This window comes from Chelon labrosus (assembly GCF_963514085.1).
Source record: "Chelon labrosus genome assembly, chromosome: 11".
Taxonomy (NCBI): Eukaryota; Metazoa; Chordata; class Actinopteri; order Mugiliformes; family Mugilidae; genus Chelon; species Chelon labrosus.
In genome coordinates this window covers 19,366,798-19,390,538 of record NC_140344.1, presented here as the reverse complement: position 1 = coordinate 19,390,538, position 23,741 = coordinate 19,366,798, and the positions used below count along the sequence as shown (strand labels likewise).

General features: G+C 40.7%; 1 protein-coding gene across 1 annotated transcript in view; it reads left to right on the top strand.

Moving 5' to 3' along the window:
• furinb (furin (paired basic amino acid cleaving enzyme) b) overlaps window positions 1-23,741 on the top strand; it is a 75,743-nt gene that overhangs the window by 17,341 nt on the left and 34,661 nt on the right. The window contains exon 3 of the mRNA XM_084555123.1: window positions 16,782-16,880. Coding sequence (XP_084411249.1) covers window positions 16,782-16,880 — 99 coding nt within the window. The remainder of the gene's footprint in view (window positions 1-16,781; window positions 16,881-23,741) is intronic.

Genomic DNA, 23,741 nt, shown 5'->3' with positions numbered 1-23,741 from the left:
AACCCCACAAGTGTACAAACAACAAGTAATTTAACTGTGACTGAGGACGCTAGACAAGTTATTAGGAAGTTATTAGTTTTTTTTCCTGCTGTGTGCCAAGATACTGTCATCTGTAATGAAATATCTCATATATCCGAATAACTCCTATCTTTTTATTTGAAGTTTTTGCATTTTAGTTTCCATTTTTCAAATTTCTTATCTGTCTGGATGCCAGTAATGCATTGGATTCATCTTGTGATCTTTTTATTAAGTTCTGGGGTTGTGCATACAGCCGCTCGTCTGACCCATTATTTTCAAGGCGATATCTCCACACTGCCTTGAGGAAATTCCTTCAGATTTTATACAAATGTTCTTTTTGAATAAAGGTTTAACCAATTATAATATGGTGGTCAAATACCAAAGGTCAATGTGGCATCGTATTATAAATGATTCAGTATATATAGACTATGACTCTGCAACTTGACTGGTTTGTGGAACCATACAAACGTGAGGTGGTAGTTGCACTTAGCTGTAATTCAACTCGTGAATACAATATATCAGGAAAGACCTTGAAAGAATTTCTTCAGAGTAAAGGATGAACATTGTGGTGGGAAAACCTCACATTGGTTCCATTCTAGTGAATCGGAAGACCAGGATGAAGTTTATTCAAATCTGGCACATACATCCACATGGACTCAGGGATGAACTAATTATTATTTGTTGGTCAAGGTTGAGGCCATTGTGACCTCACAATGCCAGTCAAGAATTCATATGCTAATTGTGACATTTTTCACGTAAATTCCTGTAGGATGAAATCATTTTTGCTCAATGGACCCATGAAACTAAACGAGGCATTTGCATTAATGTTACCCGGGTGTAACCATTAACAGATAAATAATAGTGGAGCATTCCCAATGAAAATCAGCCAAATCAAGTAACTGAAGTTAATTATACTCAACTATACCTTTGCTAATTAATGGCTAATGGTAATGTTTCCTCATAAGGTAGTTTGAATACAGTTTTAATAGCGGATGTATTTCATATTATTTAGTGGTTAACTGAAGGATTTCTAAAAGAGTTTAGGCATGTAACCAGTCAATTTTAAAATGTAAATCACAGCCTGGTAGACAAGACTTAATTTTACTTTAAATAATGGACAGAATTCCAGTAGGTTTTAAAGTCTGCATTGCATTCATTTGAGTGGATATCGATTAGACCCTGTTGGATGTGAGGATATATTGTTATCACGGACCCAGTTTCAGGGGCTTACTGGGAAAACTGGCTGTAAATTGAATCTAGTTTCAGAAGCCTACGTGCTTCTAAATAAATTGTAAACATTTTGCAATGGAACCCTGCATCTTACATTCACATCAAGCTGTGTAGATGACAGACGTTTTCCACTCAAATCTGAAATGGCAAATGATTTAATCTAATACATTCAACTAATGAGAAAAGAGGGAAAGTAGGTTTACATGTCACAGGCCATTCATGTTCAATCTGTCCACAAGAGACTGGTGCATTTTATTACTTGAATCTGAGCAGAACCAAGAAGACATATCATTAACTGGCATGGAGGAAGATTTTGTTTTTCTCTATATAACATTCCTTGACCTCACTGCTGTATTCTGCTGTGTCTAAGGATTTGTGTGGGAAGGCAAGATAATATATATTCATTTTCTATTAATAAGTAAAATGCCTATTAAGTCAGGCGTTTGTCAGAGAGCACCAAGAGCATTCATTGTCATACACAACCAACCTACAGACTATCGTCTGTGAACTCTTGTTCTGTCTCTTTCTCCTTATCCTGAAAAAAAAAAAGTCTGACAAGTTGAAATGATGCCAGAAAAAGTTGTGCAGAGCAGCGTGTACTTTGTACTGCTGTAAAAGTGAAAGTGTGACCTTTTGTGGAAAGCTGAATGGAAAAGTAAAAGGTCTGTGAGGCCGGAGATATCAGGCTCCCCTCTGAAGCGTGACACTTGGTCAATTGCAGGCTGATGCGATTTAGCAGAGACAAGGAAAAGAGTGATGGTGAAATAACGAGGCAGCTGGACCTCCTTCATTCAGACACTATTAGTGTTCAGGTAGCTTCTTCCCAGGGTTTACAGAGAGTGGGTGGATTACTTTATCATTAGTAACTGTTTACAGTGAAGATTGGCGCCTCTATCATGTCATATTTTATTTATACACAAGTTAAAACCATTAGTTATTTGTTATTTGTGTCTGAAAGAGAGGCAGTTCAATGAATAACCCTTCTTTATATAGTGTTTTATACAGCACATGCAGATTAATGTTAGTTTCTTGAATGACTGTATGGATTTTAAATCTGAACATTTGTGTAATTAGTGGCTAATGATCCATTGGGAGCCATTAGGGAGTTCTTATGTATGGGTGGATGGGCGTGTAGATGCTATCACGCAGCTCCACACCCGGAGATGGGAGATGTGTGTATGGTTAAAATACAAGCAGATAATTCTCATCCTGAATAATGTAGAAAGAGCACCATGTGGAAAGCATACCATTCACAGTAGAGGATGAGTGCTGAATACTTCCACAGTCCTCACCCCATTTTCATTCTCCTTTAGAATCTTTTGCGGGCACAGACCGACCACGGTGCTGCATGAGCAGTTCTCTCTAAAATGTAAACGACGCAGGGGTTCTTCAGATTGTATTCTCTAAAATAAAACTGACGTGAAAGAATGGGGCAATTGACCCAGAACACATCGGGGGGTTTTCATTCAAATGATAGTACAACCTTCAGGCTCTTAGCTCCTGATAAAGAGTTTGTAACCGATATTCAGTAATTTAAGTTGAGTGTGTGGAAAATGGCCTCTACAGGGCTACTTTATTGAATGCAGAATATTCCAGTCTACTTCAAGCCTACTTTCTCTCGTGCACGCAAAGCCTGTGCCAGTGTTTCAAACTATGTTCCTCTGATAAAAGAAAGACTTTTTTTTTTTTTCACATTTTGATTTATGGTTTTATCACAAGCACTGTGCAAGCGAGTTTATTTATATTTCCTCACGGGTCATGCTGAGAAGTAATGCACCGACTGCTTAAATACTTCCTCATTAAGAGGTTGGGTAGAGCAGTGAGCACTATAAATTTGTAGTCTACATTATGCTATAATGGGAAAGATGACTGCATTATTTATATCTACTTTCTGTGTATAGAGGTAGCTATTGTTAAGTTCCCATCCCCAGTGCCACGATCATACATCTAGCCTCCATCTGTGCGGCATTTGTGCTGCAGTGGAGGCTTCAGGGTATCTATACCAGTTGAACTGATTGGGAATGTGTTTATACCCAATTTTTAATGTTCCTGACAACACCCTTTGGCAATGGAGCCATTTCATTAGACTAGACTACAGCAGTACATATTATGATTTCATTATACTAACACAGAGTAGTGCTTTATCCATATTTAGGCTTGCTTAATGTAGAAAAACTGGACACACCATTGTCAGTGCAAGCGTGGCATAATTTGGTGAACTTTCTAAAGCGGTGCAGAGGTGGAGTAAGTTGTGTTCACAGATGATCACACACAAGTGAGACAAATTTCTTTCAAGCTGCTCAGTAAATACGTGACAGAGACTGCCAGAGATGACTGAAACCTATCTTCTTTTCATCAGCCTGTCATTGAAAGGCAAATGGCATTCTGCTGTTAGCTGTGTTGTGGTTATTTTGTGTTGTCGGAACATTGTGACATAACAAAGCACAGCACACCGGGCTGTCCCAAACCAGCACCCAGAAAAAAAAATATATATATATACACACACATATATTGTAATGGTTCCCAAATGTTAATCCCCCTGCTCTGTTTTGCAGAAATCCTTCCCTGTATGTCCCCATTCCACGTGTAATGGAGAAGGTGGTGCTAGTCATATGATGTAGCTTAGCAGGACGCTTCAGCCATTTATCATTGTTATGAAGCCTATCATGGGACCTTGCACAAGAGTCCTTTAAAGTAAGTGCTCTGTTCTATTGTGTGTGCAGTGCTGCCACACAAATGCATACACCCCACACAGCAAATAAGAGTGGTAGTTTAGTCCTTTGTGTTTCTGCTGCATTACATTTATATACCCTGCTGTAATGTGATATCTTAAAACTCCTAAATCACACAGGACAACACTGCCATACCGGAACTCTGATCCCTCTTCTTTATTTACTACGGTGTCTGTGATTATTTTGTTGGATGATTATTGGCATTTAGTCAGTGAATCCTTGCCTCTGCTGATCACACTGTTGTTCTGTTGAGATGAAGTGGTTATACAGTAAATGTCATGCCATTTGCAGGCCATGAATAGCACTTTAACAAAGCCTTCCTGCCACAGTTTAGTATTTAATATTATAGTTTATGCTCGGCCATTAAGATCATTGTCTTAACGGTGTTGTCACACAACATGTTTATGCCTTTCTGACAATAACGAGAAACAGTGGAAAATTACTAAATGGAGCGATCCAACACTTCAGTGTAGGTGTGAGTTAAAGGTCAAGGATTTCACATGTGGATGAGCATATCTGTAAATGAACACTTCTACGTTCCATGAAACAAATACATGCGGCTAGGTATTTCTTACCCTCCTTTAAGGAAGCAGCAAATGTCACCTCGATTTTCGTCACAATGTGCAACTGCCCCGTTTTCTGCTTCTTTACAAAATTCTGTACACACACACAACCATGATTTTTATTTTTCGTGACACTTTTTCAGTTGAAAATGTGTAATTTATCGTCATGCCAGAAGTGCCAAGGATGTTAAGTCAGGTTTAAAATAGGGTTTGTTTATATGTGTTTACATGGTTGAATGTGAATGTGTCTTGCCTTTTGCTTCCGATGCGTTTGCGCCATGACTCATAATAATCCATTGCTTTAAAACGCTTCACTATCCCATCAGATTTGGGCACAAAGCCAGCTCTCATACAGATGTTATTTTCAGGCGGTTGTGAAGATATTCGAAGCTTGGATTTCCATCCTCAATACGCAGAGACTCCAATTCTCAAACTCCGAAGGTGTTTTGATGTCCTCAGCTGTCTGTACTTTTGAGGTTCAAGGAACGGCTGTAATGTTCAGTGAATTTGAACGAGGCCTTGTTCAGAGATGTGCACGCCCCTCCACTCCTACAGTCTGCTTGCCACTCTACTTCCATGGCCACTGCACGTTCTGTCTTGGGAAGGAACAGAAGGAGCTGCAGGTTTGAGTCATGAGAGTCTTTTCATTTATCAGTGAGGCCACTGTGAAGGATGTACATTTCTTGGCATGCACAAGCAGTAAAAAAATGTCGTCTGTCTGTGTCGTTTTAGAACCACTGTTTAGATCCAAAGCATATAATAATTTTAATAGTGCACCGTGTATGTGGTATAGATCTAAGTGTCACTGCTGTGATTGCTGAGACATCTTGTTTTCATCACATTAAGCTCTCCTAAATCCTTTAAACCGCTTAAGACAAAATTCACTTTTCTGTCCAAATTTTCAAATGCTGTATCTATCATATTAATATTATAAAAGTTTTAATATCCATACATGGTGCTTGAGAATGTCAGAGGGTGTCTGGAGCCCAACTTACATTTTTGCATATCTCTGCACAGAAAGACCCCAGCCGTCTGGCAGGCTACAACACAGAGCCTTCTCGCTGCGAGGCAACAGTGCTAACTGTGGCATTGAATGAACAGAATAAACGAAGAAGAAAATGAGCTGTCATTTCGTATTACTAACTCTTATAAATGGCCTGCATATCTATTTCTATCTGTATTAGTTAGCCAGCTAAATTCAGTACGTACAGTAGCTCTTGGCAACAAAACAGTGAAATGCTTCATCAGATTTATTAATATTCAGGCAAAGTTCTTGTACAGCTGTTGTGTGTACACAACATTAAACACTGATGCCCCAGAAGAAGCCTTAATTTGCTTAATGACAAAAAAAATATATTAAAAAGTCTTTCTTATTTGATGTGGTATTCGAAAAGGGGTTTGTTGTTGTTGCTAAAGAAAATCAGAGGCTGGCATTTATTACTAAACACCAACATAAAAGCACCTAATTTTGTGAATTAATGTGTGCTAAACAATCCATTATCATGTATTGTCAGCTTGTGTATGAAATGTTGATAACAGTTTTGGCCAAATATTCAGCTCTTCTTATCCCAAACGTGGCACAAAGATTGCATAAAGGGCTCACAATTGTTATTGTCGATTTCACATTTCTAGACATAATTAAATTCACGCCACAGTTTCTGTGTGCAGTGGTATTTGTTTGGAGTAACAAAAGCCTCCACAACAATCACTTATTTGAGAAATAATAAATGGCAGATAATGCCCAACACTACTGCTCGCTGCGTGTACTTCTTAAAGATGAACCAGACAATAGTCTTTAGTCTGTTTAGCTGAAAGTCTTGCTATTATGGGAATATAAATTCATTTTCCCTTTGCAACTAGATGTGGCTGCAGGTTGAAGAGTGCCTAAAAATCAAAAACACCACAGAATAGAGGTATGCTATTGACCCTGAGCGGATAGACAGCGGACAAGACAATCCTGTCCCTGAAATTGCAGGGTGTTGCTGGATTACTGGTGCAACACCTAACCTACTGCATGTTTTGACCCGCTGCCGAGTGCTGCAAAATGCTGAAGTAGTGCAGACGAGGTGAAAACCATTTCCTTCACTTCTGGAAAATGCTATAAATATGTGGATAGTTGTGTTCATTTGTAATGTGTTCACATACAGTTCGAGTCCGTTGCGTTTATGATGAGCGGGTCGAACGACACAAATAATTTTAATAAGTGCCTCAACGTAAGGAGAGGGATCACGTTTAAGCACTCAGCATGTCAGTATTAATAGATTGAACCACAGGAGGAGTCACTTGGTGGGGGTGAGTGAAAGACAGAGTGTAAAGGGATTAAAGTGACGAGAGCTGAATGGAAATGGAAGTGGAACCTATTTACTTCAGTTCCTGAAAACTAGTGTGACGGAGTCTGACAGAGGCTGTTCAGGCAACAGTGAATTCAGCATAGGTGATATGGAAAAGAGCAGTGGGCTGAATTATACTGAATAATCCACCATCCTCACAGAAACCCGGTGCTCCATAGAAGGCCACCGTTTGGGGGAAGAAGCCGGAGGGGACGGCTGGAAGCCTGGGTTGTCGTTTTGCATTGACCTCATCACACACAGAGAGTGTCTCAGTGTGTGTTTTGTGTGCGCACACGAGTGTTTCTTAACCTTCTGTGATGTTAAAGCGAGAGTCTAAGGTGATTTCTCTCAAAGTTTCAGTTTTTTTCCATGGACTCTTGTTGCATCTTCTTGCTGTATGTCTGATGGTGCTGACAGCTTCCGTTTTCCTGAGCTGAGCCCTTGAAGTAAAGGGCACACACTAGTCAGAGGACATTTTACACATTTCCTTTTCAGCAGTCCATCAGTGCTGTTGTACACCCACGGCGCCTCTTTGTGTTTCTGACTCCCCTCTTGCATCCATTGATAGATTGAATGATCTGAGTCTATGAAAAATCAATAGAACAACCCCATGAGAGCTCTTCGCATTGATTTTTCATGGACTATAGTTTCTGTATTAACAAGTAGCAGGATTTTTATTCTTTGGGAAAGAGTGCTCCTTCACGACCCTACGGACAAAGGACTGAACCAAAGTCAGAGACCAGTGCTTGGGTGATACTAACAAAATAAATTGAGTTGGAAGATAGAAATATTGTTTTTCATTTTTTTTTTCCATGACAGAGTCAAGTGCGTCTTGTGTGTGCTGTTCACCTCAGTTCGGGAATTGCTTTTAAAATTTTATGACGTGTTAATCAAGGGGACATGCTGCCTTCAGGCATAAAGTAAAGGCCAACAGCACCCGGTTTGTGGTTCTGCAGCCCGACACTATGAATACTAAACACTTTAACAATCTCAGTCTTTCTGAGGATATCCATTTGTGATGAAGCGTTTTCAATTTTTTAACTCACTCCGTCTTTCTCTTTATTTGCATAATGCTATACTTCATTGCCCAAGCTCTTTGTCAAAAGCACTCACCACAGTGGCACATTTGTTTCCATAGCTGCTTCATACCCAAGGAGCACTCATTCTGTTCATCCGTTCAGAATGTCTATTTATCTATCCGACTCCCCACGGCTTGAAAATTAACCCGGTTTGATCTCAGTCCTTTTGCTTTCCGCTGAAGCTGTTTTCATGTATCACAACATCCTCTCCTGCTTTTTCCCCCATGGCAAAAGGAACGGGCCCCTCGTGGCCCCAGTTTCAGCAAAGACTCTGTTTACCAATGTATCTGAACATTTGTTTTAGTTTTTCCTCTCATCTTATATCTTTTTTTCCCTCTAGTCTGTGTCACTCTCTTTTGTTCTCTGTCTCTATTTCTCGCTCAATGAATGGTGACAGCAGCATTTCATGGAGTGATGCCTAGCTTCCTTCACCCGTTGGCTTGTCAGATCATTGCTCTGTAATATCGGAGCGGGTTAACTGTATGATTACGGATAACTAACTCAAGAAGAAACCATTTGCAAAAAAATAATGGATTCACCTCTCTCTTGACTACATGAATATTACACACTCTGGTAAAGCACAGTTAAGGTTGGGAGTGTGCTAATTTTGTTAGCACATTTCTACTACCAAGACAAGGGATTTGAGACTCAAGAATCAGCTCAGCGGAATAAATCTCAAATTAAAAAGGCAAGGAGTGATCCCAAATATATATATATATATTTCTCTCTCTCACACACACAGTCACTCCCTCACAGGGAAGCTCTTTTTTATCTCTCTCTCTCTCATTCTTAAGGCCATAGCTCAGAATCTTTGGTGTTCGTGTCCTTGTGTCGCATGTGTGCGTTTACTTTGAACACCGTCGTGTTTGTGAGTTCAAGATGCTGGGGTGGATGTTTCCGTGGCTTTCTTAGCAAGGTTCGGCTGAGTGATGATACAGCTCTGGATTTGTGTGCGTTTGGTTTTTGATAAGCCCCCCACCCCCCTGCTCTGTCCCTTATCTGCTCTCTGAAAAATCACAGCACAGAGATAAGCTACGTTAGGAATGCTACTTTTCCTACATTTTTCTTTTTTTAAAATGTCTGCAGCAAATGCATATGATTCGTGATTCCTGGCCATTTAATTTTCTGGTCTAATTTTTGTCTGGATTAAGGCATGGTGCGGTGCTTATTCTGGCATGGAAATCCCAGGGGGTGATACTAACGTTGATCAAGATTTCAAAGCAATAGTCATTACAGAGCCAGAACTGTTTAAGTTTAGTCATATGGTAATATTAACCTAAAGGTCAGACTCTGTACATCTGCTCTCTTAGAGCAGCATGCCCTTTGTATGCTTTTTATTATTCTTCCACCTACTCAATTCATCTGTGCTCCCGTGATGTATTTCCTTCTCCTGTTAAACTTTCATTTCTCTTCTTCCTTTCATATTCCACCATGTGCAACTCCCCGAGAATAAGAATAGGTTTAGCTGGACGCACAATGATTTAGCATCTCCGTTCCTTCAAGGTCTTTGAGTTTTTTTTTCCACAGCCGCAACTGTTCTTTATTCATATTGAAGAACAAGTGTTCAGTAGCAGTAGCACATATTGGTTTTCAAACCTTTCATGCTGTCTCTGCCTTGTTTTTTTTTTCCTTGACTACTGGAGGGACATTGCTCGTAAACATTTTTGTTGGATAGTAGCTTTTCATCCACACGCTTACCCAAAACAGCTCAGCTTTTCCCAAGACAGTCTCCTGAGCTGGTGAATAGAATCGAGGCGGGCAACGTGCAGAATTAGAGCTAAGACGCAAACAAATAATTACTCTTCATTTGAAAACACTCAATTAGCTTCTATTTCAGAGTAAAATAATGAGCTTTTCCCACTAAGCGGAACCCCAGAGTTCCAGCTGTAATTAGTCCAAAAGATGGCAGCCCGGTGGCTCAGTGGACGTCGGCGACACGACTATTTTAACAACCCCAGAACAATTTTCACACCATACCGACACACAACGGCGCCCTTGTTGTTCGTGTAAACAGTAAGCAACAAAGAAAGCGCCCCTTCCTGCAGAGTTTTGCATTCATGTTGTGTGAATAAGTCACAGAAATAAAAGGAAAGGCGAAATTTCAGAAAAGGGGAAAGCGAGAGGGGAGGAAGGGCTATGTGGCAATCAATGAGCTCTGCTGTGCCGCTGACGTTTCTATCTCAGATGTGCAACAGAAGCTGCCTCTGAGTGGCTTCCTACATTACAAAGGAGCAGAAGCATTGAGCATTGTGTGTCTCACACACTTACGTGCATACTGAAGCATTTTTCTATCAGTTTTATGCATGGTATTATGTATGTATTAGTGGTTGTGAATTAGGCGTTGAGAGTTAATTACTATTGTTGCTGTAGTGTCTCCAATCAGCCGCTGGCGACACTGTTTTCCTCTGAAAGATGAGTTTGATTGACACCAATTCCAATAAGGGTGATTTGCCTGTCTGCACTTTCCCCAAGCTTAAGGGAATACACTTAATGTGGAACTGTGTCACAGTCAATATCAGCTTAGTGGATCTTTAAGCTCCCAGGCTGGATACTCAATATTTGTATTCAGTCCCCATGCCGAATGAATACCAACATGCACATAGTGTATAGTATTAGACAACTGGAATCCACATTCTCATTCTCAGTTCGCAGTCTATCACTTCTCTGAATATTGGAATTCTTTAGAGCCTCTCTGCGGAATTACTATTTGGTGATAAGAAAATTATAATTTTATTGTACCTTTCCCATCACCCTTTTCCATCATCTGAAACAACCACAGACTGTCTGGCACAAAACAATTCAAATTCACACACATTTCTCAGCAAGTGCAGTGGATAATTTTACGCTCACTAGCTTGATGAGGGGGAAGCAAAATTCCCTGTTTCAGATCAGTTTGTGGCATTGGAGAGTTGCCTAAAAACACTTGTATGCACATACACTGCAGTGTGCAATAACATTAGGTTACAGCCCAGTGAAAGCTTGCTACATTTCTCTTTTCAGCACCACTGATCTGAAGCCAATCCCCTCTGGCCAGTATTGACTCTGGCTGGAGGTGACCAGAGACCAAAGTAGCCACCATAGCACAGACCAGGACAGGACATAGCAGAATATGGGATGTATGGGGACACACCATGATATTGAAGTCGTAGCAACCCCCCTGGCTGATAACATCAGCAGATTGCTGAAACCCCCTGGTGGAGTGTAGAAAAATACTATGACCTCTGATATGGAACATCCTGAACTAAACGTCATCTTTTAGCTTTTATTGCCCAACAGTGAGTCATAGGTAAAGAAAATATGGTAGATTCAGGATCATTAGAGAAGTGAAAATCCAAAGTAGAAACAAGGACGTGGTGAGTGGGCTGAGGACATGTAAAAAAAACAAGAGCAACTTGTTGATGCCCCTTTGATGCTTCACGTGGCTCAAAGACTCACGCAAAGGTTTTGAGAAGCAATCTCGATGTCAGTAGCACTCAAACTCAGGCAAGACGGACTCCCACGTCTGTCTGTATCGCACCAGCGCACACCCTTCTAAGTTCAAAGTTGCTCAAATTGCAGGCTTGAAATGCTTGACATTCCCATCAGAAGAACCCAATTTAGACAAATCTCCGTTCATAAATTATGTCTTTTTAAAAAGAGTAACATGAATCAAGTTTTTCATTTGGCTGTTACAGGAGGTTGTAACCAAGGGCCGACACAGAGGAATATTTTTCCATGCTAAATGCTAATTAACATAATATCGCAGATCTGTCTGGCGGCTGTGCCTGCAGACTTGAAGATCCTCTCGTGCAAAGTCCGCCGTGACAGAGGGCTGTCCCATCGGGGTAGCTGGAGTTGCAATTGTTTTTTTGTGGAGTCTTTTTACCCTATTCACAAGTCTGCATTTCAGGGGTTAATTTCTGTGTACATTGACCCCCAATGGCTAGCTCCTTTTAACATTTACTGAGATAAGCCAAACATAAACTTAAAATGAAGTCATTTTGAAGTTTCTGCCAATGTACATACGTTATATGTATTATGCCAAACTATTACTGTATGTTCATTAAATCAGTGACAAGTTAATAAGTAAAACCTGCAATAAAGATTCACTGTGTAGTTACAGAGCTTCATTAAAAGTAATTTGGCATCATGTTTCTGTCCACCTTTCAGATCCAAATCCAATATTCATTGTCGGTTAGCTCGCTTTTCTTGTCTGTACCGACTCCTGAGGGAAATATGTGGCTCTCTAATTGCTAAATGCTCCTCTCTATTTACCAGCTAGTTACTCTGTCTGTCTGACTGCTTTTTTTGGTGCTGGGCAGGCAGTGGATTTTACTGCCTTCATCATAAAAATATCAATATATACTCTTTAAAGCGTGGGGAACAAAAGGGTTTGAAGACGAATGTACTTCTGTCGTCAGGGCTCATCTGAGTCAGTCAGAAACATATCCCCAAAGGTTCATGCTGCTTTTTCCTGGTTTTTCGTGTTGTAGCCGCAAGTTCTGAAAAATAATAACTATTGAAAATGGGCGATCCTCAGTAAAATTCTGGTCTCAGTGGATGATAAACATGAAGACTTGAAATGTGAGCTTGACTTGTCGATAGCTGTGGAGCTCACATCTTTCTGAGAGAGGATAAAAGTACATTATTACACTCCATTTAACATATTTAAAAAAAAAAAAATACATTATAAGTTTTATTTTCATGATAACTTTGAAACTTTTATTACACTACAAAACTAGTCATTCTCTATATAAATCTATTCTGTTCTTTTGATTTACCAGATTCTGTTGAAGCTCTATTTTCATTTTGTCATTTAATATGCTGTTATTTAACACATTTTAAAGAGTTCACCCTTCTTGCCGCTCAGTCATGCTGTCTTATGTTGATAAAATGTTTCAGAAGTCTGCAGAGGTTCTTCCAGTGTGGTGGGTAGATTTGGATTTGACCAGAAGGAAACCTCTCGGCAAGCCTTGCATACTCACATCTCTGTTATCCCACAGAGCTAACACGAAATCTGTTTTCAAAATATTTTCGAAATATTCTTGGGATCACACCTCAAACTGTGCTTGTACCAATATGTTCTCTGACCTCAAATAAACATCCACTAATCTTGCATTCAGTATTTTGATTTAAATATATTGTTTCTTGTGTACAGTGTTTACAGCATATTGTATACATATTGCAACAAGAATACATAGAATTCATTCATTCATTTTCTATACCCGGTTATTCCTGTTAGGGGTCGCAGGGGTCTGCTGGAGCCTATCCCAGCTGTCATCAGGCGAGAGGCAGGGGTACACCCTGGACAGGTCGCCAGTCTATTGCAGGGCTAACACAGAGAGACAGACAACCATTCACACTCACATGCACACCTACGGCCAATTTAGAATCATGTCTTTGGGTATTTGGGTGGGATTTGGGTGGGAGGAAGCCGGAGTACCCGGAGAGAACCCACGCAGACACCGGGAGAACATGCAAACTCCACACAGAAAGGCTAGCCAGCCCATGTATTCGAACCGGTGACCTTCTTGCTGTGAGGCATCAGTGCTAACCACCTCGCCACTGTGCCGCCCGAATACATAGAATTTTAGAACATTTTTTGAGCTACTTTCTTTTTATGTGTTTGGTTTTTGGTTATATGATCAGATAAAATCTACAGTTTACAGTTTGTGCTCTTGGATTTAGCATTGTATTCACTGTTTTATGAGTTATCGCTAATTCATTGACAAAATAATTGGTAGATTACTTTGAAAACTGCTATTAGTTGTGACCCTAGTTCTTTGAGTTATTTTCCACTTGTAACTGTTAAGGAACAGACAACCATTCACACTCACACCCAAATTAGAATCATCAATTAACCTAACAAGCATGTCTTTGGACAGTGGGAGGAAGCCGGAGTACCCAGAGAGAACCAGGGAGCAAATGCAAACTCCACACAGAAAGGCCCAGTCGGCCCATGGATTCGAACCTGGGACCTTCTCGCTGTGAGGCATCAGTGCTAACCACCACTCCACTGTGCCGCCTGAGTTATTTTGAATATTTTTTTATTTTCACGACTGTATGAATGTATGGACAAGACTGAAACGGGAGCGAAATAGCAACTGTAAGAAACGCATGAGACAGCAGCTTCTGGCAGTGCCCAGCGAGAAGTGTAAAGGGCAGCGGGCCTCTAATGCGGACTCAGAGCACAGTGGCAGGGTGACTAATGACCTACAGTGCTCTCAATTATTATCGCTCACACGCGCGCACACACACACTGTATGATTCAGTCTAGAGGTATGACTGGACCCCGCTCATGAGCAGCTACACCAACATTTCAGTCTCCGTCTCAATTTCCCAAGACCCTGTACACCCTTGGACTAAATGAGGACATCAGCACTCTAGGAAATAGGTTTGTCCCAAAGAACAGCCACCCTGGCGCAGCACAAATTAGCTTTCTGCCCTACTGCAATCAATGTGAAAGTGGGTCTCATTAATTTCTTGGGTCGCATCTATGATCACACCTCAATCTTGTTTCATTCAAAAGCCTTTTCCTTTTTTGCTTTGACGGTATATTTGAGACCGAGTGTTGTAAGGTCACTTGCTGACTGTCTAATATAATGATGGCTGAGGACCATGACACAGTGTCTCCAAGGGGAGTATTGTGTTTTAATAATTCACCTTTCCAGAAGTTCAGTGATAATCAGCAGGGATGGTGTGACTTGAACACATAAGCTATTTTGCCCCCGTCTGTTTAACTCAGTAAAGAAATCTCTAATGTTGACTTTTCTTCCTGTAATTTGCCACATTTTTATTCATTTCATGGTTGCCAGGTTGCCATTTTGTTAAGCTGTCTCCTCCCTGAAGCTGCCGTATTCATCAACCTTCCACCCGTAATTGCATGCAGTGGGGAAAAAGGAGTCATTTTTGCATAACACTGAGTAATTTAAACCTGATCTTCCCTCGCATTATGGGGAAATTATCACAGCAAGTGATATAAAACCGAGTCTTAATTGCAAATATTTGACAAATGAAGTCAAATTGGCTGGGCCTAAGCTGGCATCTTTATATCAGAGTTGCCAGACTAGTCCTCTGAGCTCCAGCCTCCAGTCTGGTCGGCTTGCAGACAGCCTGCCTGCAGATTCAGCCTGCAGCCCCAGGAGAGCCTTCCATCCTGCTGCGTCTGCTCTTCTCCCTCCTCACACGCATCCATCCTGCCTGGTCGCCCTGTCAAACCTCGCGTCTCCCTCCTCCCTTCTTTCCCCTCTCCGTCAAACCCCCCCTCCCCCTCTTCCCCTTCTCTTCCTCCGCTCCACTGGGCTTGTGAAGGTGAGCCAGTCCCCAGCGACGCCACGGTACAGATTGCAATGCTTCCTCTTCAAATGGAGGCCACTCTCTTGTGACTACCCATGTAAAATGTGACTAGGTTGGGCTCTTCCTCGTCATCCTCCTCCTTTTGTTTGGTTATTTTTGTCTTATATTTCACACCTACCCCTGGAAGTCCTCATTAATTAGACTCTTGTTCTCGGGTCAACATGTCGAGGGGAAGCTCATGTTCCTACCTTGTGACACTTGCGATAAAAAGAACGAACACCCTGAGGTTTGAGGCCAGTTTGGTGACAGCTGCCACCTAATTACTTGTCCTTAAAAGCTCTTTTATGGGCAAGGCGTGTGAGAGGAAAGTGACAGCGGTACGAGGAATGCTTCAAAATAGCTCTGAAGTGACTCCAGCTATAATGGATGCATCTAATCATTTTTGACGGCTGATGTCCATTTGCAGTTGTGTAATGGATAAAGGGTGTCTTTATGAAGGTGAATTTCTGTGACATTTTTTTCCACTGTATAGAGAGAGCTGACGTTTCTTCACCCCTCATACAGGCTAGCTTCCGTTACTCTAGCTTTTGTTGGTGTGTTGTCGTGTGGCATTGACACGTCCCCCTTTCCTTTTTTTCCCCATTCTAAAAAGCTGAGACATGATTCTGGTGTCTGCTCACATCCTTGCCTAACAGGTGTCTGACACTGCACTGAGAAGACTGTGAAGTGAAATTTTAACACCTATTTTAAATAACAATAACAAAGACGGATCTGAATACATGAGACTACAAATGTCAGGCGGATCTCACAGCTCTTTTGTGGCTAAAGCTGCATTTCCCTGGGATTCACTCAATAAAACACTACGATTAGATAAGAATGATAACGGCATATAAAGAGAAGCAAAGGTGTCTGTGCGATACTCAGTGGAGGATATTCAAGGCGCGGCTTACTGCCTTGCAAATGGGGTCATTCAGTTCACTAAAAAAAGAGCAAAGTAGCAGAGCAAATACATAACACCCAAAAAGCTATACTTAGAGTAAGCAAACAGATTGTATGGGTTAATGCGGACATGGGCCATTAGAGGAAACCTGAAAGTACTCAAGCAGTCAGAAATATTATGCTGCAGCCTTCATCTAGTACTTCCTCACCCACCTCCCCCAAGTGAGGAGGTGATATAATTTCCTTGGAACTTTATATCCCGGTCTCTGCAGTGTTTCCACCACAAGGACCCCAAGGACTAGAAATCTCCAAAGGTTCCTACTCTCTATAGGGGGACTTCTGGTGGAAACACAGCTTAGGATTCACAGGATATATCATTTATTTGTAATATCTTCAAGAAAAACCAGCAGAGTAACACACACTCATTTATTTTTGTATGGGAAGAAGCCACACTCTGATATCCAAATGGACATGTCTGTGTCCAGCACTTTTTAGGATGAACGCTGTCTGCACATTTGGTTATGTGCACGTGAATGCCTTGGTGAGCACGGACTCTTATCAGACCATCCTGTTGCTGCAGGTGAACTCATTGCCTTTCCCTTTGTGTTTGTGCAGGTTTTTGGAGATTATTATCACTTCAGTCACCATGCTGTGGAGAAGAGGGCTTTGTCTGGCCACAAGGGGATGCACACCAGACTAGAAAAAGAACCACAGGTAAGACTGTTGTCAGCTTTCACACACCTCATTGTTGCACTCCATGTTGGCAACAAAAGGCCAAAAGACAGATTGGATTACACACGGAGAGTGTATATCGCAAGAGATAAAGGGGTGCCAGCATCAATGACAGCTTGTCAAACTCTATTCTGCAGTCCACACTCGTCCCTCCATCTGTCCTGCTGACCCAATCCAAGCTACCACGTAGCTGTAAATATGCACAATATATGCTCCCAACCAGCAGCTGGGAATGTCTCCATGGCTGGAATTGCTTTTTTTTTGTCTTTTAAGAATATTATTGGTCTTATGTTAACAAGAGAAGGACATTATAAAAGCAAAACATCCAAAAGCAGGTTCATTTTGGATTCCCACATGGCTTCTCAGGTAGGACATCTGTTTTTTAATTTGCATAAACCAACGACCAATTTATAGCTGGCATACAAGAACTGCAACTTTTAGTTTCTGTGTGTGCCAGATGGAGGAAGGAAAAGTTTTCTTAACAGGGATTACAAAGCACTCATATTACCAGATCTGCAGTACATACATACTGTATTAATCTATTCCCTGTGAAGCGAAAAGTCTGATGGGATCCCCCAATCAATCAATGCAGCCTGTATTGATTTTATCTCTTAAATATGAAGAGAATTATCTTATACATACTGTATATCTACTGTAGATAATGATTATGTAAATCATAGCAGAGGCCACAAGAGACAATTTTTTCTTGTATTTAGAAAGGTTGATGCACTGTCTAGGGAAAAAATATAAATTAATGGTGGATAACACTCTCTGCATAGTTTCACTTTAAAAAACCTTGCACTTTTTTTTGCAACTAACTAAGCATTTCCAGCCTGCAGATCAAAGTACGTCAACCACAGAGAAGATAATGCTTGAGTAAACACCAGATATGATCTTTAAAAAAGCATTTCCTTGTGCATAAAAATGGTAATTAGATGTTACATTTATAGATTATTGCTCTGCTGTCTCAAGAAGGCAGCAGGAGATTTGCTAATACCACAAGCTTATTAAAAATGTAATTTTACTCTATCAGCAGCTCCCATTATTTCGGTTCTATTATATAATAAGCAATGCACAAAAGAGAAGTAGAAAGTATAGCTTTTCAGACGTACTTTCATCAGTTTGTTGTAGGGGCAAGAACTATGATAAACATGAAGGTTATTATGCTTTATTTTGAAGTCTGAGAGCATCAGACCTTTTGCAAGCTGTTTTCTCAGGCTTTCCTGTTTTTATTTATACCTGTGCTGCTGAGGGAGGAAATGATTTTTTGGACCAGAGTGGGCAGAATGTCACAGGTCAGGAAAACTGTTTGGTTGACCGTGTAGGAATTGTAGAACACGGATTCTGAAAAGAGACGTTTCGGTTGTTTTACAATTATAGTGATTCAGAGATTTGAGCGCCACACAAAGGTGCTCTTCACTCGGATTTCACAGGAGAGTGAATTCTCTGCAGCAAAACTTTAGTAAAACCAAGTTTGTTTGCATAGCAACATTAAATGTGTAATACATAATGTTGTGTTTAAAAAAAGAAATCAGCCCACTCTATTACCCATTACCTATAACGTTGACCAGAAAAGTCAAACAGCTGTCAATTCAGTGAGCAGCAGCATAACTGTGCGTGCACACGTGCTTTAGCCACCCTCTATTTTCAGAAGCCTGTCACTGAACTCAAAATACCGCTGCCCTGTTTCCACTTGAAACTAGTGGGGAAGCGTTGGTTATTGCTGTTTTAAAAGCATCTTAAGTGGTACCTGACTGAAGGGAGCAGTTACAAAGCGTGGATAGTCATTTGCCATTTGTTGCAGCGTAGCTCAAGAAATGCTCTCCAGCTTTCCCCAAGTCCAAGTCAAGCCGGCTGAGGAAAGCCTTGATTTGTCCTGACAAGCATCGCAGCCCCAAGACATCATTAGCGAGATATGGCGACATTCACCGAGGCCATCGGTTTCGGGGGTCAAGCTGAACGGACGTTAACAAGTCCGAGAGGAGCTGGGTTCAAAGGTGTCTCCCCGTGCGCAGTGAGAACGCTGTGGCTCCCAAATGAGTACAGGATTTCGTTTGAGATTTTAAAAGATCGGCCTTGAATGAAATTTGGTATGGGCAGTGACAGAGGCAAGGATTTTTGTCACCATTACTGAGGAGGATTTAATGGGATTTTAGGTGGGTGTGCAGGAGTCAGAGACAAAATGCAGAATAAACTGTTGTGTTCCCAAAAAAGCAGCTGGCAGGGACCACAATTCATCTGCAAGATGGACATCGCTAAAGCATTTTATCAAATGAGAGCGAGAGAGCATCTACAAACTGGAGTCCCGGCAGTAGAGCCACTGAGATAAAGCCTTATCTAATATGAAAACATTTTTGACAAAGGAAATTCCATCTCACAGGTTCATCTCAGTATGTAGGTCGGGGGTTCAAGTTAACACAGCACTTGAACCCCCAGCTATTGAGGGCAGCAGGTTTCTGGCTGCAGAACAACAGTTTGTCCCTGGGTTACCTATATCCACCCACACAACAAAAAAGCAGAGCAAACCTCAGGCAAAAGCGTGACCACTGCCAAACAATAAAAAAGCAAAAGCGAGTGAGCGGGGTTGTGCTCCTGTGTGTTTATTTAAGTGCATTTGTATATTCGTGAGGGACACCCATCTGAACCCCGGGAAGGAAGAAGAAAGGAAAGGTTATGCTTCACCTGGTTCAAAGAAAACAGATTTGAAAAGCAATGAAAGCGTAATGGTTGGATTTGGATTAGTCAGTGCTGAGCGTTGAGCTCGTTACAGTGTTTCCTCTCTGTAATCCGGCGACTGTATCTCGCATTACCTCCATTGTCTCCTTTCCTCTGCGCCATGGTGCTAACATGCCGCTTATCACCATCCCCTTTGAATAATCACACAGTGGCAAGATGACATTGGCAGCTGCATAAGCTTTTACTATTATGCAGGCTAGGGCTGTTTGTCATCTCCTCTCCACACCCCACATCTCCTGTTTGAGGGAAAGAATTGATTTGTTTTGGGGTGGCTGCTGTTGCTTTTGTACAAACCGCAGTGTAAGGCAACGTACTGCATATAATGTTTTGGAGGGACTCTACGTCTTTGTCTCGCTCTCTCGCTCACTCCCGTCTCCTCTCTCTCTGTGTGTTTCCGAACGTATTGTATTTTTAGGTGGTTCACGAGGCCGTTGATATGGTGGGTAATATTCTAAATTTGCTATTGTCAACAAATATTTCCACGGAGAGAGACCAAAACTAATAATACATTAGTTTCTCTCTCACTCTTTTCTGGCTTGCCAAGCATGTCTGTAGCACTCCACCCCAACCCTGCTTGGTGCCACTGACGTAAATGTTTAAATATGAGTCACAGGATGAACAGGGAGAAATAATGTATTTGTTGGAGAGCACGACTGAGAATTTCCAGCAGAGAGTCAGTCTTACAGGTTTGTTTGCTTTTTTTTTTTTTTTTTTTTTTTACGTGTCTGTTGAAAATAAACTTACCCAAGTAATTCACAAGGAAAAAAAAAATAAATTGAATTTCCTCTTTCTATCCATCTTCAGTGATATCTTGCAAACCCCTGGGGAAGTCTTGACACTTTAGCTGTGAATCACTGATTTATGGTTAGGGTATGTTCGCTGTCTGCCTGACTGATCGGGCTTTATTAGTCTTTGGAGCTGTATGGAAAAATTAAATAAGCTATCTATATATCAAGCCTTGGTTATAAAGGTTTTTTTTTTTTTTTTTTTTTTTTAAAGGAACTGGGCAATAAAATGATCTTGAGAATTATCGCAAAAAAAGCTTCAACCATCAGTGTGGATGTTACATTTATGAGGTAATATATGGAAGCAATTTATGATGAATGTATCTGCTGTATTTGGGTCAGCTCTCATCTGCACAATCCTGCTGCAACTGGATTAGCTCAGTAAAAGCGTAACTGCACGCTACATGCGGTACACGGGACGTGAACTGTTTACCGTTATTTTCTAAAGCACTCTCAAATTATACTAAAACCTGCCTCCTTATAGTTCATTGTGAAAACCTACTACAAATTTCAGGACTCGTCCTTAGCAGAAATGAAGGCAACCGGAACTACCAGCCCTCTGATTGGACAGCTGGAGTGCCTTGTGATTAGATTATTACTGTCGAATCAGATTTATCAGATTTAGGTGCAAAGAAATGGTTCAGTTTTGACACAGAGTGCAGGAACTGTGAGCACTAAGTTTTACACACTTTGGATCTCAACACAAATCTTTGGAAAAACACAAATTTATCTAACAAGTGCAACATTTCATGGGGATGTACAAAGAGGAGTTTCTTATTTTAGTTTCTTCCAAGGGTTGATTTACAGCTCCAAACTTTGGAACTCTTTGAGAACATCAGAATTTCACTGACCCAAATTTTAGCCCATAGATTTTTGGCTGGCACTCAGAGTGTCACATCAGTTGGCAAATCTGACGTCAGTGTGACCTATTTTAACAAGTGCTGTAGTAAATGTTTAAATATCAATTTAATTGCTGTCCTTTCTAATGAAAGGAATGCAAACGCACTTAAGAAAATAGGCTTCTCTTCTCTTTTCTTCTCCTGAGTTGCATGCTATTGAAACATCTCATTGTGAAGTAATTCCACATCAGTAGCCCCTGTAGCATTGAGTCATTGACTTGCAGGAGAATTTTAGAGCATATATAACATAACCAGGCATACACACGCTGTATTATGCACTATATTATTTACCAGGAAGCTTATAATGAAGTTGAAGTTAACCGTGTGGCATGCTGTTACTCACTGACCTACCACTGTGACTGCAGCATATGCTACGTCTCATAACAACCGCTGGGATCCAGCGTAAGCTTGTTCGCTAATTTGTGTTTCATTATTTCAGATAATGCTTTCATATGCTTTTTCAGATATTTCGTGTGAAGGAATCAGACCTGTAGCTGTTAAACCGTTTGGAAGTCACATTGCCAGTTCATTGGGTACACTAGTGAAAACAAATACATTCTAATATAATCTAAGAGTCCTGAACTAAATTTTAGCTTCATGAAGGTTAGAAATATTCAGCAGCTGCATTTTTATTTTAGTAGTACTATTTAATTGCCTTGTGTTGCACCGACACATGTTTAAATTATTTTAACAACCCCATTTTCATCAGTGGGCTAGGCTCAATAACAAAATTTTTTTTTGTGTTTAATTCAATACAGGTTTACGGCAACACAAACTACATTCTCCAAAATAGTCATACACTTGAGTTACCACCACAAACCGAACATAATGGCGACCATGAAGGGGGATTTAGTGCAGGACTGGTAACTAGGAATGCATTCTTTTTTACTAGTGCACTGAGTATTATTATGTGTCTCATGAATGTAAATACATCTGCCAGTAGCTAAATATAAATTAAAAATGTGGAGTTTTCTGGTTAACATGTATCTCATGTTTACATCCAAAACATTAGAGCGGGTATACTTGTTATCTATCAGACGTGTGGAATATGTGTCCTTCCCCATTAATGGTACTATTACATATTAGTAGGATAAATTAATGGTTGTTTTTGTTCTTTTCGTTAGATTTCCTAATAGAAAGAAGGGCTGAGAATGTCACCAGACATATCTCATTTTTTGTGTGCAAACAGTGCAAACACAGAGTTACAGATCGAAGCGCAGAATGTCTTTCTGCCAGTCTTTCTGCATTACAAACAATACCAGCGTGTCTTCTCCTTAGTCATCAGACAGGAAAGCCCTCAGGACGCTGTGCCAGAGATGGAACAAATATTTTTTTTTTCCGCACAAGCAGATTACAGCGCTAGCCCGTGTGGAGACTTTGCTCTTGTTTCATGATTGCTTCTCTGTGCGGTCGTGGTGTTAGACTAGTCTTTGTCCTGGTCTCAGACCTCCGGGTAGAGTTTATTTCTGTGTTCTAATTATCGTTGCTCACCTTGTTTTTCCCAGTGTTTCAGAGCGTGTGATCTTGCTCAGTTACTGGGCAAAACGTTTCAACATTTCCACTAATTAAAAAGATCACATTACATTAATTATATTTGATATCAATTTAATCAAGATTATGCAATATGAGTAAGCTGTAAATGGAATGTTTAATTAAGTGCTGTTATTAACAATGTAATATGCAATTGAAATACAATATATCCCGCAGTAGATGGCTGCATTCACACTGTCATCTCATTCATGCATTAGTCATAATTTTGCTCTCTTAATAATGTGGTAGGCAGTGGGCAGCAGTGCAGCGAGGTCAGTCATGTGCAGTTATAAATGTAATGAAATGAGATGAATGTTAATTAGTCTGGGGTCATTTAAACGAGGTTAACGGCTTCATTCTCCAAGGCAACATTTTCAGGTGGGTTCGGAGCAACATCACGCTCTGCGGCTGCACTGAACACGTTTTCACTCAGACCTTTACAGAAGCACGTAATCACAAAATGAAATCAAGTAGAGAAGCCTCGCCACCGAAAGCAAAGCGGCCGCTACGAAAAAAGAAAGAAAGAAAGGAAATCAAACACTTAAATAACAAGTTGTACTTTGATAATCTGCCTGGTGGTGTGAAGAACATTTACAGGCAGTTTAAACTGATTATAAGAATTCACAAGAGCATTTACTTTGAGTGCTGTAGAAGACAAGCATCTCTGCTTTAAGCTCATTTTATCCACTGTGTGCAAATTCTCTGTGGTACAGCCCAAGTTCATTTTTGAATATAATTTTGAATGTGTTGCTCTTTAATTTACAAAAGAAGAACTGCCGAGTTGGCTTTTGTTTAATCAGAACAAAGTGCTGCAAAAAAAAAAAAAAAAAAAAAAAGCAGCGCCACATTTCCTTCACACCAGACTCCATTCTTCTGGTTGGTGGCTGACTAAT